Source organism: Plectropomus leopardus, chromosome 2, assembly GCF_008729295.1.
Source record: "Plectropomus leopardus isolate mb chromosome 2, YSFRI_Pleo_2.0, whole genome shotgun sequence".
In the NCBI taxonomy this organism is placed as follows: Eukaryota; Metazoa; Chordata; class Actinopteri; order Perciformes; family Serranidae; genus Plectropomus; species Plectropomus leopardus.
Genome location: NC_056464.1, coordinates 35,943,111 through 35,960,286, shown reverse-complemented (window position 1 = coordinate 35,960,286; position 17,176 = coordinate 35,943,111). Strand labels below are relative to the sequence as shown.

The following is a 17,176-nucleotide window of genomic DNA, read 5'->3' as shown; positions in this document are numbered from 1 at the left end:
ACTTTTTTGTGCTGCATTCAGAAACCTTTCACAAACATTTAACTTTTCACTAATTTATTGCTAATTTTTGGGTCATGTCTTTATAAGTTGCTCATTGCCTTCTTCCTGTGTTTTTGAAAGAGATCATGCCCCTTTGCTCAGGTTTCAAAAAGTTAAGGCCTCTATCAGTCAGAACAGGATGTATCAGTTTAAATGTTTATTTTCAGGACCTGTATGATCATGTCACTTTGTTTTTGGTTGCATTTTAAATGTCAATTTCATCTTCATCACCAAATGTAGTCACTGTTTTTGCACAAGTGTGGGTAAAAAATAGATAAATAAGAAAACGTGAATTCAGGTGACACTTTTGCATTTCAGACTTGTTGCTTGTAAATAAAAACTGATTTAAACAAGATGTCTTTCTGCTGTGTTGCAGCGACACCACATTTTACTCCTGTTGTTTCATTGTCTGATCACATGAGGGAGCTCCAAACTCTGATTTAATCAGATATGTTTAAAAGTCTTCAGTGCAGGAATATCTGGGGTCATTTACCAAATTCCACAAATGTGTTTAGTTTGTGATTTGATTCAGTGTTGCTGCCATTTTTAAAAGTTTATATTTGTTTTTGTGTTGGTATATAACATTTTGTTTTTTCCCTAATAATACTTTCTGTTTTTCTTTACCAATTTTGTACGTTGATGTAAAAGGTTTTCATCCAAAAGTGGAGCTAAACAAAACTTTCACCTTCCTAACTCTCAGTTTCTCTCCTTTCAGCTCATTTTACTGCTTATACTTGTTATCTGACTCTTTTAAATTTTGAATGAATTTTTTATTCTTACACTTTTTTGTTTGTTTCTTCTTTTACTTCAGTAAATGTTCTGAATAAATAACAGTCAGATGTTCCAGTGTGTCTTGTTTGCTTCAGTTGTCAAATTTTAGACTTTAAAGGCCAAATTTACTTTTTTTTTCTCGTGTCCTCCGGCTGCCTGGAAGGTGAGGCATGTTTTTTTGAATTTTAAATCAGTCATGTTCACAAGGAACTTTATAGGTTGAAACATGCTAAAATGTATGTTTGGTGCTTTAAAGTTTCCCCCCTTAAACCTGACCTGCAGCTTCACAATCGTAGGTTGTGAGTGTGGCTTCAATCTGATGGATTTTTAAACTTCAGATCTTAATTTTAAATTAACTCTGGTTGTTTAAAACTCTAAAAAAAAAATGTCTGACTGCGCAGTCAAACTGCTCTGCAGTGTTACTACGGGGACGTTTTGCAGGAATAATTCAGTAGATAAAATCTTATTCCTAATATTTTGTCTTTATTTGATATATTCTATGTATGAAAGATACATACTTTTTTGTTTATTTGTTTTGTTTGTTTTGTTTTTTGCAGTTCTGGTTAAATCCAAATTGCATTTCATTGTCTTATCACTTGTGTGCAGTGATTACAAAACTGTGTCTATTCCCCTCTGATGAGTCCAAAACATCTTTGTGAATAAACTGGCCAAAGGAGCAACTGTGGACATCCAGTCTTTCTGTCAGATCACAAGTTTCATTTCCTGTCTGATTTTGTGTGTGTGTGTGTGTGTGTGTGTGTGTGTCACAAAAACTCTCCTCAGTCTATTAAGAAGTCTTGATCTGTTTAAAAGGAAACCCCGTCCTTTCTACACAGCTCCAATTCTCCGCTGGTGAGACAGAAAACTTGGCTGGTGAGTAAAAAAATCATGTCTCATTCAATATTTTTCTTCAGTATTTTTTTATGTGTTGCTGTCGACATTAATACATTCATAAACAACAAAAAATCTTTACTCAAACATTTTATAATTTAAAAATAAAAGTCACTAAATGATTTTTAACTCTGCAAAAAAAGGTAAAACCTCTGCAGCTAGTTTTTAATCAAAGATATTAAGTGAAATCAGTGGCTCTTATGCTGTTGGTTGGCAGAGGATAGCACACAAATTTGATGTCTCTCAGCTTTAGTTGAGTTACTTTTTATTTTTACATTATGTTACTGTGTGAGAATTGAGTCTGTGAGTGTTTTTTTTTTGTTGTTGTTTTGCAGTTTTGCACTTCAGATGGCCTCCTGTGACACAATTATAAATAATTCAGAATTAAATTAATTTTGTTTTTATTTTCTTTTTCATTCTTCCAGACAGCCACAGAAACTTGAAACTTTTTATACAGAAAGTCTAGAACCATCCGAGTGAATATTTAGTTGCCTTTACTGTTAAATTATATGTTTTAGTTTATGTGTTGCTATTAACTCTCACACTTTACTACTCAACTGTAAAACAGCAGTCTGTAATTTGGGTAAAAGCTGACACAGCATCCAGGATCAACTTGCGGCTGTTTTGCAGAGCGATGCATTTGGACTTCAAAGAAATTTATTTTCATGTTTCTTTATTTCCACCATTGTTTTGAAAGTTATTTTAGCTATCCCTATTCAGCATTTATTGTTTTCATCACTGACCACTAGAATCCTTCCTAAATTTTTAACGACATAATATAAAAGATTTTATTTTGTTTGACTCAGGGGCATAAAAAGTAATTGTTCCCCCCAAACTGACCCAACCAGATAGCAAAAAAGTTTTTTTTTTAAACCTTTGAAACCTGAGCAAATTGATCTGATTTCTTTCAAAAATTAGGGGCATGGCAATGAGCAACTTAACAAGACATGGCCCAACAAATTAGCAGAAATTTTATTATTATTTTTTTTTCTTTTTAAAAAAAAAAAGGTTGCAGGAAAATTACATTGAAAAGTGAAAATAAGAAAGTTAAAAAGATTTAAAAATATAATTATAACAAATCAGAAATGTAGTTTTTTTTTATATATTTTTTATTACAATATTTTATAAATTATAACATATTTATAAATTCCTCTCTTTTCAAAAACTAATTTTCAGTGCATTTTCTTGGCACCTTTTACAAATTTCTTACAAATCTGGGACTTTTTTTTGCAAAGCTGTTCATCGCCTTTTGTTTCTGGAACAAATCAAACCAATTTGCTCAGATTTCAAAGGGTTAAAACTTGCTTCCTAACATGAATGCTTAAATGGATGAATTATAGTGGATGAATAAATGAAAATATTAATTCTACAAATGTTGATATTAACACAGAAAATGCCTACGATGTGCTGCCAAAACCCTCAAATTCAAATTAATTGCCTCCAACAAATAATTTGACATCTTACGTTGTTTTTTTTCATCACCTTTCTCTTTTGTTCTGTTGTCCATCGTCACTTCCAACATCTTCTTCTTCTAAACATCATTAATTGTTGAAATCTAGTGTTTGGACCATGGGAGGTTATTATGGGCTGGCGGCTCTGGCGGGCGTGGCCTTGCTGCTGACGACTGGCCGGTGTGATGTGAGCTGTAGAGGGATGGACGGCCAGGCGGGAGAGGCTGGAGCACGGGGCCGAGATGGATATCCTGGACCGAAGGGAGAGAAAGGAGAGCCAGGTAAAAAGACAGACAGATTTCTGCAGCTGTTTTATGGTATGTTATAGTTTTTATTTCTCTACACCTAAAATAGCCATAACCAGAATTATGTTTTTGGGTTGTCCGTCTGTCAGTCAGTGCGTCTGTCTGTCCTCTCATAAATGCGATATCTCAAGCGCCCCTTGAGGGAACGTTGTCAAATTTGGTGCGACCGTCCACTTTGACTCAGGGATGAACTGATTTCAGTTTTGTGGTCAAGGATCAAAGGTCAAGTATGCTGTGACGTTGCATCCATCTTATTCTCGTGGCAGCAATATCTCAAGGACACCTTGAAATAATTTCTTCAAATTTGGCACAAACATTCACTTGAGCTCACAGAGTAAATCATGAGAATTTGGTGGTCAAAGGTCTCAAAACATGTTTTTTAGCCATAACTCAAGCATTCATACGCTAATTATGACACAATGTCACACGAATTTCTAACAGGATAAAATGATGAAGTTTGGACATTTTAAATCCATGAGGTCAAAAGTCAACTTGTCTGTGACATCATAATGTTCTGCACTGTTGTGGTTATTACTCAACTCTAATCTTGGTGACACTAATCTTGGGTGTCCACCTAAAACAGCAGGGAGCAACATGGTGCTAAATGACTCTCTCTTGGTATTTAAAACTGCATTTATCTGTTTGTCTCCAGCGGTGATAGCCAATGGTCCGGTGGATGCAGCCGTCCTGCTGAGGCTGAGGGGGGAGATGGGGAACCGGGGCCCACCAGGCGTGATGGGTCCTAAAGGTTACCGTGGACATCTGGGAGCAATGGGTAACCCCGGAGAGGTCGGTCGCCCCGGTGCCGACGGGAAGAAAAGTGGCCAAGGTAACGGAACGAAATTCTGTCCCCACAGTCTGCACATAGAAACTGTTCCTGACGAACAGCAGAACCGAAACCGCCTGCTTCAGCACCTAAACAAATTAAATGAAAAGGGGAGTTAGCTTAGTTAAATGTGTAAGTAACAATATACTTCATTAAGTTTCCAATAACCCTCAAATCACCCAAACTGAAATTGCAAATATAATATATGGAAACGTCGATTTTGAAAAATCTCCTTATCGCAAATATGTTTTTACGCTCACATGAGGTGGAATTTCAGGTGATTTGAAAAAGTCTAATTTCGCAAAACTGCAATGGAAACATTTTTTTTTTGGCTTTTATGGGTCACACGTTGCTTTGGCTATGTGCTTATCGGTAGGAACTCGCTGCTTCCAGCATAATGCAGCAGGTGCAACAATGTTTGCAACTGTAGCACTTTTGGTTATGTTTGTATCGACAGTTAGACAAGAAAAGAAAGAAAAGACAGAATATTGTTCAAGTTTTGCACAAAAAATGGAATACAGTAACAACTGAACAACAAAATTGTTTGTGTGTGTGTGTGTGTGTGTGTGTGTGTGTGTTTTCTTCCAGGAGGACGGCACTCCCCCCAGCAGGCCCGTTCAGCCTTTTCAGTGATCAGGACCGTGAATAGTTATCCTCGCGTCGGCCAGGTTCAGTCTGTCATCCATTACACCTCCTCTGTCTGTCTCTCTGCTGTTTTATCTCTAAATGTTTTTAAATCTGCAAAATATCTGTTAATAAATGAAGTCTTTTCTTTATTCCTTTTCTTCAGTTCTTTGTCTGCTAAAAGTGACTAAAAGAAAAAAAGGCATTGCATTTAATTTAAGTTTAATTAAGGTCTGTTTTTACAGACAGTGGTGGAAAGAAACTAACTACATTTACTCAAATACTGTACAGTTATTAGTGAACTTTGAGGTACTTGTACCTTGTCCTTTATATTCTACTCCTCTACATTTTAGAAAGAGAAGTCCGAGGCTTTATCCTTCTTTCTTTCACATTTTTATGATCGTATCAGCTCATTGTGTGTGTGTGTGTGTGTGTGTGTGTGTGTGTGTGTGTGTGTGTGTGTGTATCAGGTGGTAACCTACCAGACTACCGTGGTCAACAAACCTGAGGACTTTAACGCAGCCACGGGTCACTTCACCTGCAGAATATCTGGTGTTTATTACTTCACCTTCCACTCGGTTGCCAAGGTAACACAACTGTCTTTTTTTTACTGCTATTAGAATAAATTTCAACCATTCGTAAAATCTTTCACATATTTGGTCTTCAGAATATGTTTTACTTGCAGACAGTTTTCATCATTGTCATTAAACATCAACCTGCAGACACTTTAAAATTGAGATGTGTACACTGCACCTCCAGCTCCGTCACCGGTCTGCTTCAAAGCTGTCCTGTGTGTTTTTGTTTCTCAGGTCAGCATGTGTCTGAATATAGCCAGCAACGCTCTGACTAACAAGCTGGGATTCTGTGATTACACCAGGAACAATGCCCAAGACCAGGTCAGTGTCTGCAGACAACATACAGACTCATGTAGTACTCATGACGTACAGACTCATGTAGTATTCCTCTCAGTTATCACTTCTGACCCACTAGACATCTGTGGTATATTTATCTGTGGAGCCCCCACAGCTTCTGCCTCCATTGCTCCTACATGTATTTGTTAGTGATGAATACAGAATAATACGATATTCTATATAAATCAGTCAATCAGTTAATCAATCAGACTTTATTTGTACAGCACTTGTCATACAAACAGACTGTACCTATAAAACCAGAAACTGAGGAAAGTCTACCATAAAGTAAGTAAATAAATAACCAAAAACATAAATAGATAAAGTGATGATAAGAATAAGAATAAGAATAAGAATAATAAGAATAAGAATAAGAATAAGAATAAGAATAAGAAAATAAATAAGTAAAATACTATAAAAAGTAAACTAACTATAAAAAATAGGTAAATGACAAGATAACGACACACAGTAAAATAATAAATAAATATGTTTAAAATTATAAGATAAAATGATATAGGAAGTAGTAAAACTGTGAAAAAATGTATAAATAAAGTTCAATTAAAAGCCAAACTAAAAAGGTAGGTCTGAAGGTACGTCTGTAATGCTATATCACTTTGAAAGTACCCTAATGAGCACTTTTTTCTTTTGATACTTTGAGAACATTTTGCTGATTAGGAGTATGTACTTGTACTGAAGTAACATTTCGTAACACTTTCACTTGCAGTAACGCTTTTCCCGGCTGTAATTGTCTGATGCAGGTGCTGTCGGGCGGCGTGGTCTTACAGCTGACAGCCGGACAGAGGGTCTGGCTCGAGTCCTTCAAGGATCAGCAGAAAACGTCAGCAATGGCAGACACCCAAGAAAAACAGATAATCTTCAACGGCTTCCTGCTCTTCTCAAATCCAGAATAAAGTTGTCATTCACAGTCATACACTCAATAATTTCACTCCAGCATTGAGTCTAAAAACCAAAGAAAGACTTAACCCTGCTACATAATGTCACAGGATAGTAAAATTGTGATTTTTTCTTTTTTTTTTTTTTTTACGAACCCAGACGTAACTTTGGGTTTGTTTCTGTTTCCGTCATTCTGACTCATGCTAATATCCTTTTAATGCTGACTTTGTCTGTGAACACCACGAAAACATATTAAAGTTTATTATTGAGTGTGTGTGTGTGTGATGAGATTAAAGACATGCATGTAATTCCTTGCCTCACACATACACGAGCCAACCCCCCCCCTTCAAAAAAAACAATAACAAATGTCTTTCAGCTGTTATTGTTTTAATCACTTTAGCATCAGAGTGTTACATTAGACAGGTTTCCATTAACCCTCAAATTGAAATTGCACAAACTGAAATTGTGAATATAAAATACGTCTAATGCAAACACGTCAGTTTTGAAATACACTTCCATTTATCACAATAACATGTCGTAGCAAATGTCAAAATATATTGCTTAAGTTTTGTGCAAATCTAACATTTCTAATAAACTGCTGAAATGTTTTCTTTACTTTTTATTTAACCTCATCACATTACATTATTTAGTGTGACCCCTCTGAAGGTCCTGGAAGTGAAACATTTTTGTTTCTCTGCACACTTCTTGTTTTGGGTAAACTTTTGCCTCTTTGGCATGTCCTTGGTCAACCTCTTCCTTCCAGTATTTTGTGTTTGTTTCGTCACACCAACACCACATGGAAACACGCACAAGGAGATTTTTGTTACTGTCAAAAGATCCCATCCCTCGATACTTTGTGACTTGTCTGAGTCACTCCCCAGAGGAAAAGTGTGCTGCTCACAAAAGTCTTTTCTTTTGTTCATCAGAAATAAATAATCTTCTTATTGGGAGATTACTAAAAGAGCAAAACAATAAATCAGAGGGAGTTGTTTTGCTGTGCTCGTAGGCTTCTCAGAAGTGAGACAAGTCTGAGAACAGATACAAATACACAGAATTTGATCACTTAGGAAAATTCACAAATTGTGCAGATTCATTTATAAGCCCATCAAGTTTTCTTTTGGATCTTTCTGTTAATGCAAGAGTTGATTATTTCATACAAATAAAGATAGAGAGATAGAGAAAAACAGCATTTTAAGGTCTTAAATTAGGATCAAGCTAAGACAAGATGATGGCTATTTCTCAGGGGCAGAATTTAAGAAATCTGAGAAAATGATAAAAATCTTGTAATTATGTTATATTGAGGTCAGGTATGACTGGGATCACATTTCTTTGGGATTATTTTCCTGTCACCTGAAGAAAATTTTGGCATTTCTGCAAACCATGAATATATTACATTTACAAATTTCATAGATATATTAATGTGTCTAAAATTATGTAGTATTGGGGTGTGGATGTGATGGTGGATAGCGTACCACTAAGACAAGACACCCAACAAGCTTTAGACAACTGTTTGAGACCAACACACAACAAAACTTGGGATTTAAGTGAGTCATTGCTGTGTTTTTTAGCAGTGTTTCAACCACCAAACAAGGATGTTTTGCAACAACCCAGCGATAGTGGCACAAAAAGCAGATGCTTTTTAATGAAAGATTCAATACATTTACCTGCAGTTTAGTCGAGTTATGGTAAAAGCCAAATTAGTGTAACTAAAGGGGTAAAAAGTCATCCGTTTATTTGCAATTTGCAGGTGGATGAAACAGGCAGACTGAAATGAGGCTGGTGGTGAGAGGCTGGAGTTGAAGTACCTGAGGTGTGGCTGAGGCTGGAAAGCCATGTGGACTACGGCACTGAGGGAGCTGTGGCTGACAGCACAAGAGGTGAGAGGCTGGGCGGCGCGTGGCTGAGGTGCTGGAGGGGCACCGGAAATAGAGAAGGGAGCAAATTGTCATGAACCAAAAAACACTAGAGAATCACCTTGGAACAATGTTCACTGAAACCAACACTGGGGATGAGCCATCAGAACCACTATGAGGAGCAGAAACAAATCCAGCAGCCTGAAAGTGAGAGACCAGAGCTTTTGAGCTGCAGTTGTTAATTGAGAAACGAGCAACAGACATGCATGCAGAGCCACACCCAGCCTCTAAAAGCACCCAGAAACACAGCAACAAAAACACAGCACAAAATCCAGGAAAAATACATGAAACACACAAAATTCATCATTTAAGTCATTTAATTGGACTGCTGGCCCAGTTCACAAGCACCAGGGAAGAATCAATTTGACAGAAGTAGGTCCGACTCCACCAAAACAGGTGGAGATATTCTCCCTTTTGAGATATTTTTATAGACCTAAGGTGTTTACATGACAGAATAGCATGACTTCCAACTGAATTATCTGAGTGTGTAAGTCTGATTTAGAGAGATTAGATTTAGTTCGATTTCAGTCAAACTTACATTTTTGGACTGAACTTACATTGGACTGTATTTATACTAAAGCACAATTTTTCACAAGTGGAATCATCTTCCATGTGCAATTGATGTAAAAAAAAACAAAAAAAAACTGTTGGGTTTCCACCTTGTTTTTTACTGTTGTACCTTTCTTTTCTCCATTATTGCACCATAATTTTTACTCTGTATATTGTTCTTTTTGCTTGCTTATCTCATACACACCTTGCTGCTGTAACAGTGCAAATTTTCCCATTGTGGGACTATTAAAGGTTTATCTTATCTGATCTTATCTTATCTTATCTTATCTTATCTTATCTTTACACGTATTTTAAAAGTCCAGTAATAGTCGGACCAACACAATAATTTGACTTTTTCTAACATCATGTAAACGTACTGGGAGTTTGCTGCCAAAACGGAATTGAAGCCTAAAAAAAGTCTCTCCCTAACTATAACCAGGTGGTTTTTTATGCAAAAAATAACCAAACCTCCACAGCGTTTGTTATTAAGTGTCGACATATCTTTTACACGATAACGTACAAATGTTAAATATCCACATGTTTTCTTGTCACTGGGTTGCTATTTTCAGCAGCAGATTCATCTATATTTTGAGCAAAATGAATATTTGTGGCAGCAGTTTGGGACTGAGTCAAAATAAACTACAGTGTGTGTTCATGGTATTGAAGGAACATGTTACCCAGTGTAACAGTGTGGCTCATTGTTGTGTTTTTTAATAGTTTATGGACAACAATAGAGGCAAAATGCTTGTTAGTTGACTTATTTATACTTTATTTTGCTGGTGTCAAGAACATTTGGTGAGCCTTTATACAGAAACTGTCGATGAACACACATCAAATGTCTCATTTCTCTCTTTCTCCCTCTCTCACTCGTCCTTCCAGATCTCAATCATTTCCCAAAATTGCAGAACTGCGCACAACAAGCTCAGAAAACAATCTCCGAGGTAGAAGCTGCTGAATCTTTGGTTTTGTGTCGGCTTCCTCCTCCGGCTGCTGCAGGACTCGGAGCCTTGCTTCACTTTGATCTGAACTCAGCGGAGCGGGTTTTATTCTTCTGTCTGCTCTCTCAGGTGAGTTTTATACATTTAATAATTTGATTTTCCACATATACTATGTGTTAGTTACAGTTTACTAGATTGACGTCACTGTCATTTTTTGTAAAAGAGAATCTCATGATGTCCTGTTTGTACTTTCTTTATTGTTATGATTGTACTTTTTTTTTATATGCTAAAAGATTTTGTTTTGTTTGTGACACTTTGAAGCGACTTTCTCAGATCAGAAGATCCTCCACTCCTTTCCTTCTCTCCCTCTAACCTTTGTTTCCTCCTCTCCTTTCCTTTCATTTATAGTTGACAGTTTTGTGGTTTTACCATGTGGGTTTAACGCCTTTTTGCAAACTGTTTCGGGTCTTTTATTTTATATTTAAATAAATTTGGATTGGATTGGGACTTGCTCTGTTGTTTTTGTATTTCCTCCTCTTTCCTACTTGTTGTTTATAATCACCTCCTCTTACCTCCTCTCTTCTCACCGCCCTGTCTCCTTCTCATCTTCTCGTCTCCTTTTCTCCCTGTTAAGATCTCCATCATGCTTTATCGTCGTTTTCTTGTGATCGGTGCCCTGCTCTCATTGGCCACGCCCCTGCTTGTTGCCATGGAGACCTGCCCGGCAACAGGGATGCCCGGGATGCCAGGTAAGTGCTGCATGTTTGTGTATATTTTTGTTTGTCTTCTTTTGTTTGTTTATCTGTGTGTCTCCATCCTCAGGTATTCCTGGGCTGCCTGGCCGAGACGGCCGTGATGGAGAGAAAGGACAGAAAGGACAGCCAGGTGTCCAACACACACACACACACACACACACACACACACACACACGTATTATAAACACAGTTAATTTAGTTAAGAGCGGCCATACAGACACATCTAAAGTTTATACAGATGCAAGATATAATACAGTGAAGGAAACAACACAGACGTCAAGAAATGTTTGTACGCCACAAAAATGTCCCAAAATGTTACAGATTTGCACAAAATGTGTGCAATATTTCAGACAATTGTGTTTTGCTAAAACACAATTGTGAGATGACTGTGTTTCCACTGAGTGATGTTAAACGACGTCTTTCACGATATTATACGACTTCTCCTCTGTTGACGTGTTGCATACTGAAAGTTACATAGGTTTGGTTTAGGAAAAAGAACATGGTTGGATTTCATCACGTTTTGTACTTAAAGGTCCAGTGTGTAAAATTTAGGGGGCTATATAGGCAGAAATGGAATATAATATAAGTATGCCTACTTTGGTGTATAATTACCTGAAGATGAGGATCATTGTGTTTTTGTTCCCTTAATAAGGGCCCTTTATATCTACGTAAGGCGAGGTCCTTGTTCATGGAGATCCTCATGTTGCACAGCCATGTTTCTACAGTAGCCCAGAATGGACAAACCAAACGCTTTCCTGTCGATCACAATAGTAAGAAGCCCATCTGCAACAACCAAGGTCCAAAAAATATTTATTTGTATAGTGAAACTACTTTATTCAGTGTCTTTACTCGTTTTAATCACTTGGTCCGCTTGTTTTGGAGAGGGAGAAACCTCCTGAAGTTTCAGCTGGCTGTAATCTGCAATCTTCACCACTAAATGGCACTAATTTCTCCTAAATCTTGTAAACAAATTAAAGTTCAGCTGGTTTCACAGAGGACACAAACACCAGTCTCCTGGGGGAAAGTTCTGTGTTTGTCTGACCCACCAAACTGCAACCTTAAACAGACTTTAGTGCTTTATGCTACTTCCATCTTTAGTCCCGTCAGCACATGGTGCGTTACTTTTTATACATCAGATATTTGTACAAACAGCAAAAACCAGCCTGTTGTTGCTGTTTACAGGAGCAGTGTGGCACGGTGGCCTTGGCCCTCAGAAAGGAGAGAAGGGGGAACCGGGGCTGATGGGATTTCCTGGTAAACGAGGTCAGAGTGGGGAACCAGGAGAACCAGGGGACCCTGGGATTGCTGGACCTCCAGGAGAACCAGGAGAATCAGGGTAGGTTATCAGACAAACCCTTGAGTAAGGCAAAGGTTTTCTAAGGAGGACGACAGAAACAGAGTTTCTGTTCAGTTTTCTTTCAGTCGTTCAAATTTGAGGAACTTATTTTCACTGAATTCAACATGACCAGAAACCTACACTGAAAACAAAATAACATTAAACAGCCTCTCTTTAAAAAAAATCCAACAAATCGCAGCTAAGGATGAAGATTTGATTTCTGACCGGGCAAACAGGGCAAATACGACGAAACAGTGAGGGCGATTACGATGAAATTGAAAAGACTACTTGTGCATTTTTACTTCATCTTAAAAGCTTGTCTTACAAAGGGGCCCTGTGTCAAAATTTAAAACCTTCAATATTCTGTTCGATATTATGCTGACATGGTTCTTACTTTTAATTAACAATAGCGGGGGTTAACTGGGGACCCACAGTTTGCTTTTGCCCTGATCCAGCTTTCACTCTGTGTTGTCCCTGTGGCTGTAGGATCGCTGGAGTCCAGCAGCAAGTGGCCTTCAGTGTGGCCCGAGGAACCAACGAATACCCGGAGAAAGCCAGTGTCATTCGGTTCACCAATGTTATCACCAACATCAACAATGACTACGACACCACAACAGGACACTTCCGGTGAGAAACCGCCTTTTTGCTCATCAAAGAATTTATTTCAAGAATTTGTTTGATTATCAAACAAAATTTGAACACAAATTGATGCATAAGAATTCATCAGAATGTAGGAAATGAGAAAAGAGTCTGACCCTCAAAATCTCCCAGAGAAGGGCCCCAGACCCCTCTCTTGATTTGTGTCCCTCAGGCATGGGGCTGCAAGGTGTCCATCATTTGACGAATTGGCTGGAAAGACTCAACCAAAAGTCACTGAAATCCAGCTATATAGCTTAGCCGTTTCATTCAAAACTGTAAATGTGAACCTCATGGTGGCGTGTCAGGCAAAATCAGCAGGGTTGTTTCTCTGGGGACCAAGAATGACTGCACAAAAAATCAGGAAAATCCAATAATTGTTGAGATGTTTCGGTCTGAACCAAAGGGTGGACTGACAGAAAGTCATCCATAGAGAGCACAAGCATAGATAAAAATAACTCCCTAATTAAGCTGCAATGTTTAAAGCAAAAATAGTGTCAGTGTGATCAAGTTTCACAGCCAGATAGAAAAAAAAATCCACTTTTAGGTGATTCATGGTTGTGTGTTGCAGGTGTCGCGTCCCAGGAAGGTACTACTTTGTGTATCACGCCTCTTTGGATGAGCGACTGTGTGTGCTGATGAAGCTGGACAACAAGCTGCTGACATCGTTCTGCGATCATCGCCGCACCAGGAGACAGGTACGAGCATAAAATAATACTATGATATGTTATGATATTGTGCCACCAAATGATACTTTCTTTCAAAAACATGGGAAGAAGGCAAGGAGTAACAAAAGAAATGACCCCAACAGTTGCAAGAAATTAGTTAAAAAAAAAAAGTACAAGAAAATGACCTGAAAATTTGTCAGATAAAAACATTAATTAATTAATTAATTAATTTTAAAAGGTGAATAGCAAACAAACAAGGAAATGACCTAAAAACTGAGAAAAAAAAAATCTGACATAATTTGAAATATGTAATAATTACAACTATAGTTTTTCCCTAGCTTCTTTTCCTTTTAAAAAGCTGACTAAATCTACTTACTTCTTGCAATTTATTTGTTCATTGCTTTTCCCCCATGTTTTAAATAATGTTTTCTAAGAATTTAAATGATTTCGATGTAAAGATTTGATAGTCCTTTAAAATTTCAGTATATGGGTAGATGTGATTAGTAGCAGTACTTGATGTTGAATTCTGCTCTCTATAACTATTAAACATAATAAAGTACTTCTTACATTTTAAATGATTTCAGGTGACTGCAGGCGGCCTGGCGGTCTACCTGTCGAGAGATCAGGAGGTTTGGCTGGAAACGCAAGATTACAGAGGGATGAGAGGAAAAAGAGAAGGTTACAGCATCTTCTCCGGCTTCTTGCTGCAACCTTAACTGTCCCAAAATACAGCCTTTTAATAAACATTTTTTATGGTAACAATCCTAAGTTTTAAGGATGTTTATCATTTCAAATAATGTCCCTGTTAGGTTAAATTCTGACTGAGAAACTAGGTGACAGAGCTTATAATCGTCTTTTTTTAAAAAAAAAAACATACCCACAAACATTCAAAACGTGTTATTAAGGACTTAGACTTTTTTTTTAAATGAAAATGTAATTTCGTGATATTTTCACATTAAAAAAAAAATTTTTTTTTAAATGTTTATAGAAAATGAACTCCAGAACATTCTGCAAACTAAAATTGTACCATTCTCAGAACACTTTAAGAACCAAAAATTGCTAGCTGGGGAGGAGTAATAACTTGTCTTATTTTATTTGAAACTCTGTGTAAACTACATTTGGATATTTCATATCGGACACAATTTAATGTGATGCAGTGATTTCATCTTCTCTGTCTGTAAGTGATCTCTTGAGCTGAAAACCCTCAATAAACCCAAATAAACAGCTGAAAAAAATCACCAGAACACTTTGTATTGTAATGTAATGTCTCCTTTTCCTGCCTTTTCCTCCATTTTTTAATTAGGCAAATGCAAATTTAGATTAAAAGCGTACAAGTGGCAAAATTAGGATTGCTTTCATTGTTAGGTTTTGTAGGGCATGTATGTATGTAGAAAAAGTTTATTGTACAAAGGGGAAAAACCAAAGGAGCAGGCAGCGGAGGCAGGAAGCTAGCTGAATTCTCTGGTGAAGGCTGAGCACATGGAAAAAACTCTGAAGACACAAAGGCTGGCAAAACAGCGAGGCACACAGGAGTACCTGAGCAGACAGAAAACAAAAATTCTCTGAAGGAGCACTTGAAAGAGCAAAGAGCACTGCTGAACTATTCAACATTATCTGGCAGAGTAGTGGAGTGAAGACGAGGCTCAGACAGGTAGGTTGATGAGCTGAGTGGAGACAGGTGCGCCTCGTCTGCTGCTGCTGGAGGAGCCAGTCACACCTCCTGCCACACACACACACCCTGCAGGAGAGACAGAACAGAAAGGGGAGGGGGAGAGAAAATACACTAAAAAATTCAACAAAACCAAAAACCAAAGCAGAATCACCACACTCATTGTGAATAAGCCACAGGAAAACTGGTGCACCTTGTTACCTAAATAGGCTCTCGGGTACTGAAATCCAACCTTTGGAGTGTACTGACCAAATAGATACTGATTCACTTTAAATCATTGATAGGATGATGTTCTGTGGTGCAACTGAGGAGCAGAGACACCTGCTGAAGCTTCAATCAGGAAACGTTTATTACGACACAGGAATGAGGGAAATATGCAAAAGACCGTTCGACAACAAACAGAGGAAACACAGTGTTTTTTATGCAGTTGTTATGACGTAGATGGTTGGGATCAAATTCTAACATGTCAGGAATTAAGGTCATTATGAGAAGTGAGGAATGTGTTTGTGTTGCTAAATCTGCTGGCACTGGTCCATCTCAGGTATCTATGGTCAACTTACAGGCACTAAGGCTTCACTATATACTGGTAGTTCTTTACTTGAGGTTGACAGAGTCTCGAACTAACTGTGGAGGATGCATAATCCTAAAATACATATTAACAATCTTCTGTGCCAAATTTCAGTACTTGAGAACATAACCAGGTGACAAAGTGCAACTTGGGCAACCGGATCTGATCATGGCCACTCTAGACTGCAAGCTATCTAATGCATTTTTCACTCACATGTGCAGCTGTCTTCACTCGATGAGTTTCCATTGCAGATTTGCACAAAACTGAAGCGATATTTTCGAAATGTTGACAAAACACAATTGTGAGATGAGTGCGTTTTGCTTCTTGGACTGTTTGGTGATAACAGTCCAAGGAGCATGGCAATGGATGTTCAAAACATTGTCAGGTTTATTTCTATTGCAGCAACCGCACTAGCAATAATTATTTCCAACTGAAGGCAACATAGGCGTGTTATGCGAGGTAAGTCCCTTATACGTGAGAATGGCCCCATATGAGGGATTTCTGGGAAGTGATAGTTCATGATTTCACAGAGAAATTTTGGAATCAAAATTTCCAGGTGAGGTGCTCAACTTTTGAAGAGTTATGCATTGCAATAACACCTCTTGTAGATCCTGCTGCATCATGCCTGAGGGAGCCAGTTCCTACCGACAAGCACATAGCCATAGCTTCATGTGACCTATAAAAGCCAAAAAAGTGTTTTCCTTGCAGTTTTGCAAAATATTGCTTTTTCGCCTGAAAAATAATGCAAGCATAAAATTTTTTTTTGCAATAAATGGGAATTTTTATAAGAATTAAGTGTTTCTATTAGGCATATTTTATATTTGCAATTTCAATTTGCGTTATTTGAGAGTTGATGGAAACCTGCCAACTGGCTTCATGCAGACTAGCCTCTCAACTGTATTTCACCTCAACCTGAATCTTTGTTTACAGTTCGAGCCTGGTTTTTTTTGTGTTTTTTTTTTTCCACAGTACAGTCCTGAACACGAGGTCGATGCCCATATTACCACCTAGGCAGAGCTAAACTCACCTTTTACTTTTGGCCAGCTGCTGGAAGTACTAAAAAATGTACTGTTGAATATTGGGATCTATTTGAAAGTGAATGATACCCAACCTCAACCCTGATGCACTGCATGTCTGCTTACATAGACATGAAAAGGAAGCAAGGAATGGACAAATCTTGTGGAAATGTCCGTTAAGAGTCGCAACTAGTGTATATAAAGAGGTAAATATCAAATGGCCTCTGGAGAAAAAATAGTGACATAAAGGGCATCGAAAATGGGGTTCAATCTTAAGGATAACTGAAAATAATTGATTTATTCAATATTTACATATGGACAAGTATCAGAAATGACGCCAAAACACATTTAATCATATTTGCAGGCATGATATGTCCCAGATGATCAGGGTCAAGAAATAGTTTTGATATGTAGATTCA

General features: G+C 37.7%; 2 protein-coding genes across 2 annotated transcripts; both read left to right on the top strand.

The window, feature by feature from the left end:
- The first annotated feature begins 1,577 nt into the window (after positions 1 to 1,577).
- Positions 1,578 to 6,983, top strand: c1qa (complement component 1, q subcomponent, A chain). Its single transcript, XM_042493966.1, has 7 exons — positions 1,578 to 1,683; positions 3,261 to 3,433; positions 4,110 to 4,286; positions 4,872 to 4,951; positions 5,378 to 5,494; positions 5,717 to 5,803; positions 6,574 to 6,983. The coding sequence occupies exons 2-7, from the start codon at positions 3,271 to 3,273 to the stop codon at positions 6,724 to 6,726; spliced, it is 777 nt and encodes a 258-aa protein (XP_042349900.1). The 5' UTR covers positions 1,578 to 1,683; positions 3,261 to 3,270; the 3' UTR covers positions 6,727 to 6,983.
- A 3,051-nt stretch (positions 6,984 to 10,034) lies between these two features.
- Positions 10,035 to 14,739, top strand: LOC121960418 (complement C1q subcomponent subunit C-like). The gene is made up of 7 exons (XM_042510092.1): positions 10,035 to 10,238; positions 10,744 to 10,858; positions 10,932 to 10,994; positions 12,047 to 12,200; positions 12,687 to 12,827; positions 13,408 to 13,534; positions 14,089 to 14,739. Exons 2-7 carry the CDS (start codon positions 10,753 to 10,755, stop codon positions 14,218 to 14,220), a joined length of 723 nt encoding a protein of 240 aa, XP_042366026.1. The 5' UTR covers positions 10,035 to 10,238; positions 10,744 to 10,752; the 3' UTR covers positions 14,221 to 14,739.
- Positions 14,740 to 17,176: the final 2,437 nt, after the last annotated feature.

Excerpts from the sequence above, each read along its gene's own strand:
- c1qa (XM_042493966.1), top strand. The coding sequence starts at position 3,271 with ATGGGAGGTTATTATGGGCTGGCGGCTCTGGCGGGCGTGGCCTTGCTG. Across the intron at positions 3,434-4,109 it reads GGGAGAGAAAGGAGAGCCAG|CGGTGATAGCCAATGGTCCG; the intron begins GTAAAAAGACAG and ends GTTTGTCTCCAG. Across the intron at positions 5,804-6,573 it reads GGAACAATGCCCAAGACCAG|GTGCTGTCGGGCGGCGTGGT; the intron begins GTCAGTGTCTGC and ends TGTCTGATGCAG.
- LOC121960418 (XM_042510092.1), top strand. The coding sequence starts at position 10,753 with ATGCTTTATCGTCGTTTTCTTGTGATCGGTGCCCTGCTCTCATTGGCC. Across the intron at positions 10,859-10,931 it reads AGGGATGCCCGGGATGCCAG|GTATTCCTGGGCTGCCTGGC; the intron begins GTAAGTGCTGCA and ends CTCCATCCTCAG. Across the intron at positions 10,995-12,046 it reads AGGACAGAAAGGACAGCCAG|GAGCAGTGTGGCACGGTGGC; the intron begins GTGTCCAACACA and ends TGCTGTTTACAG.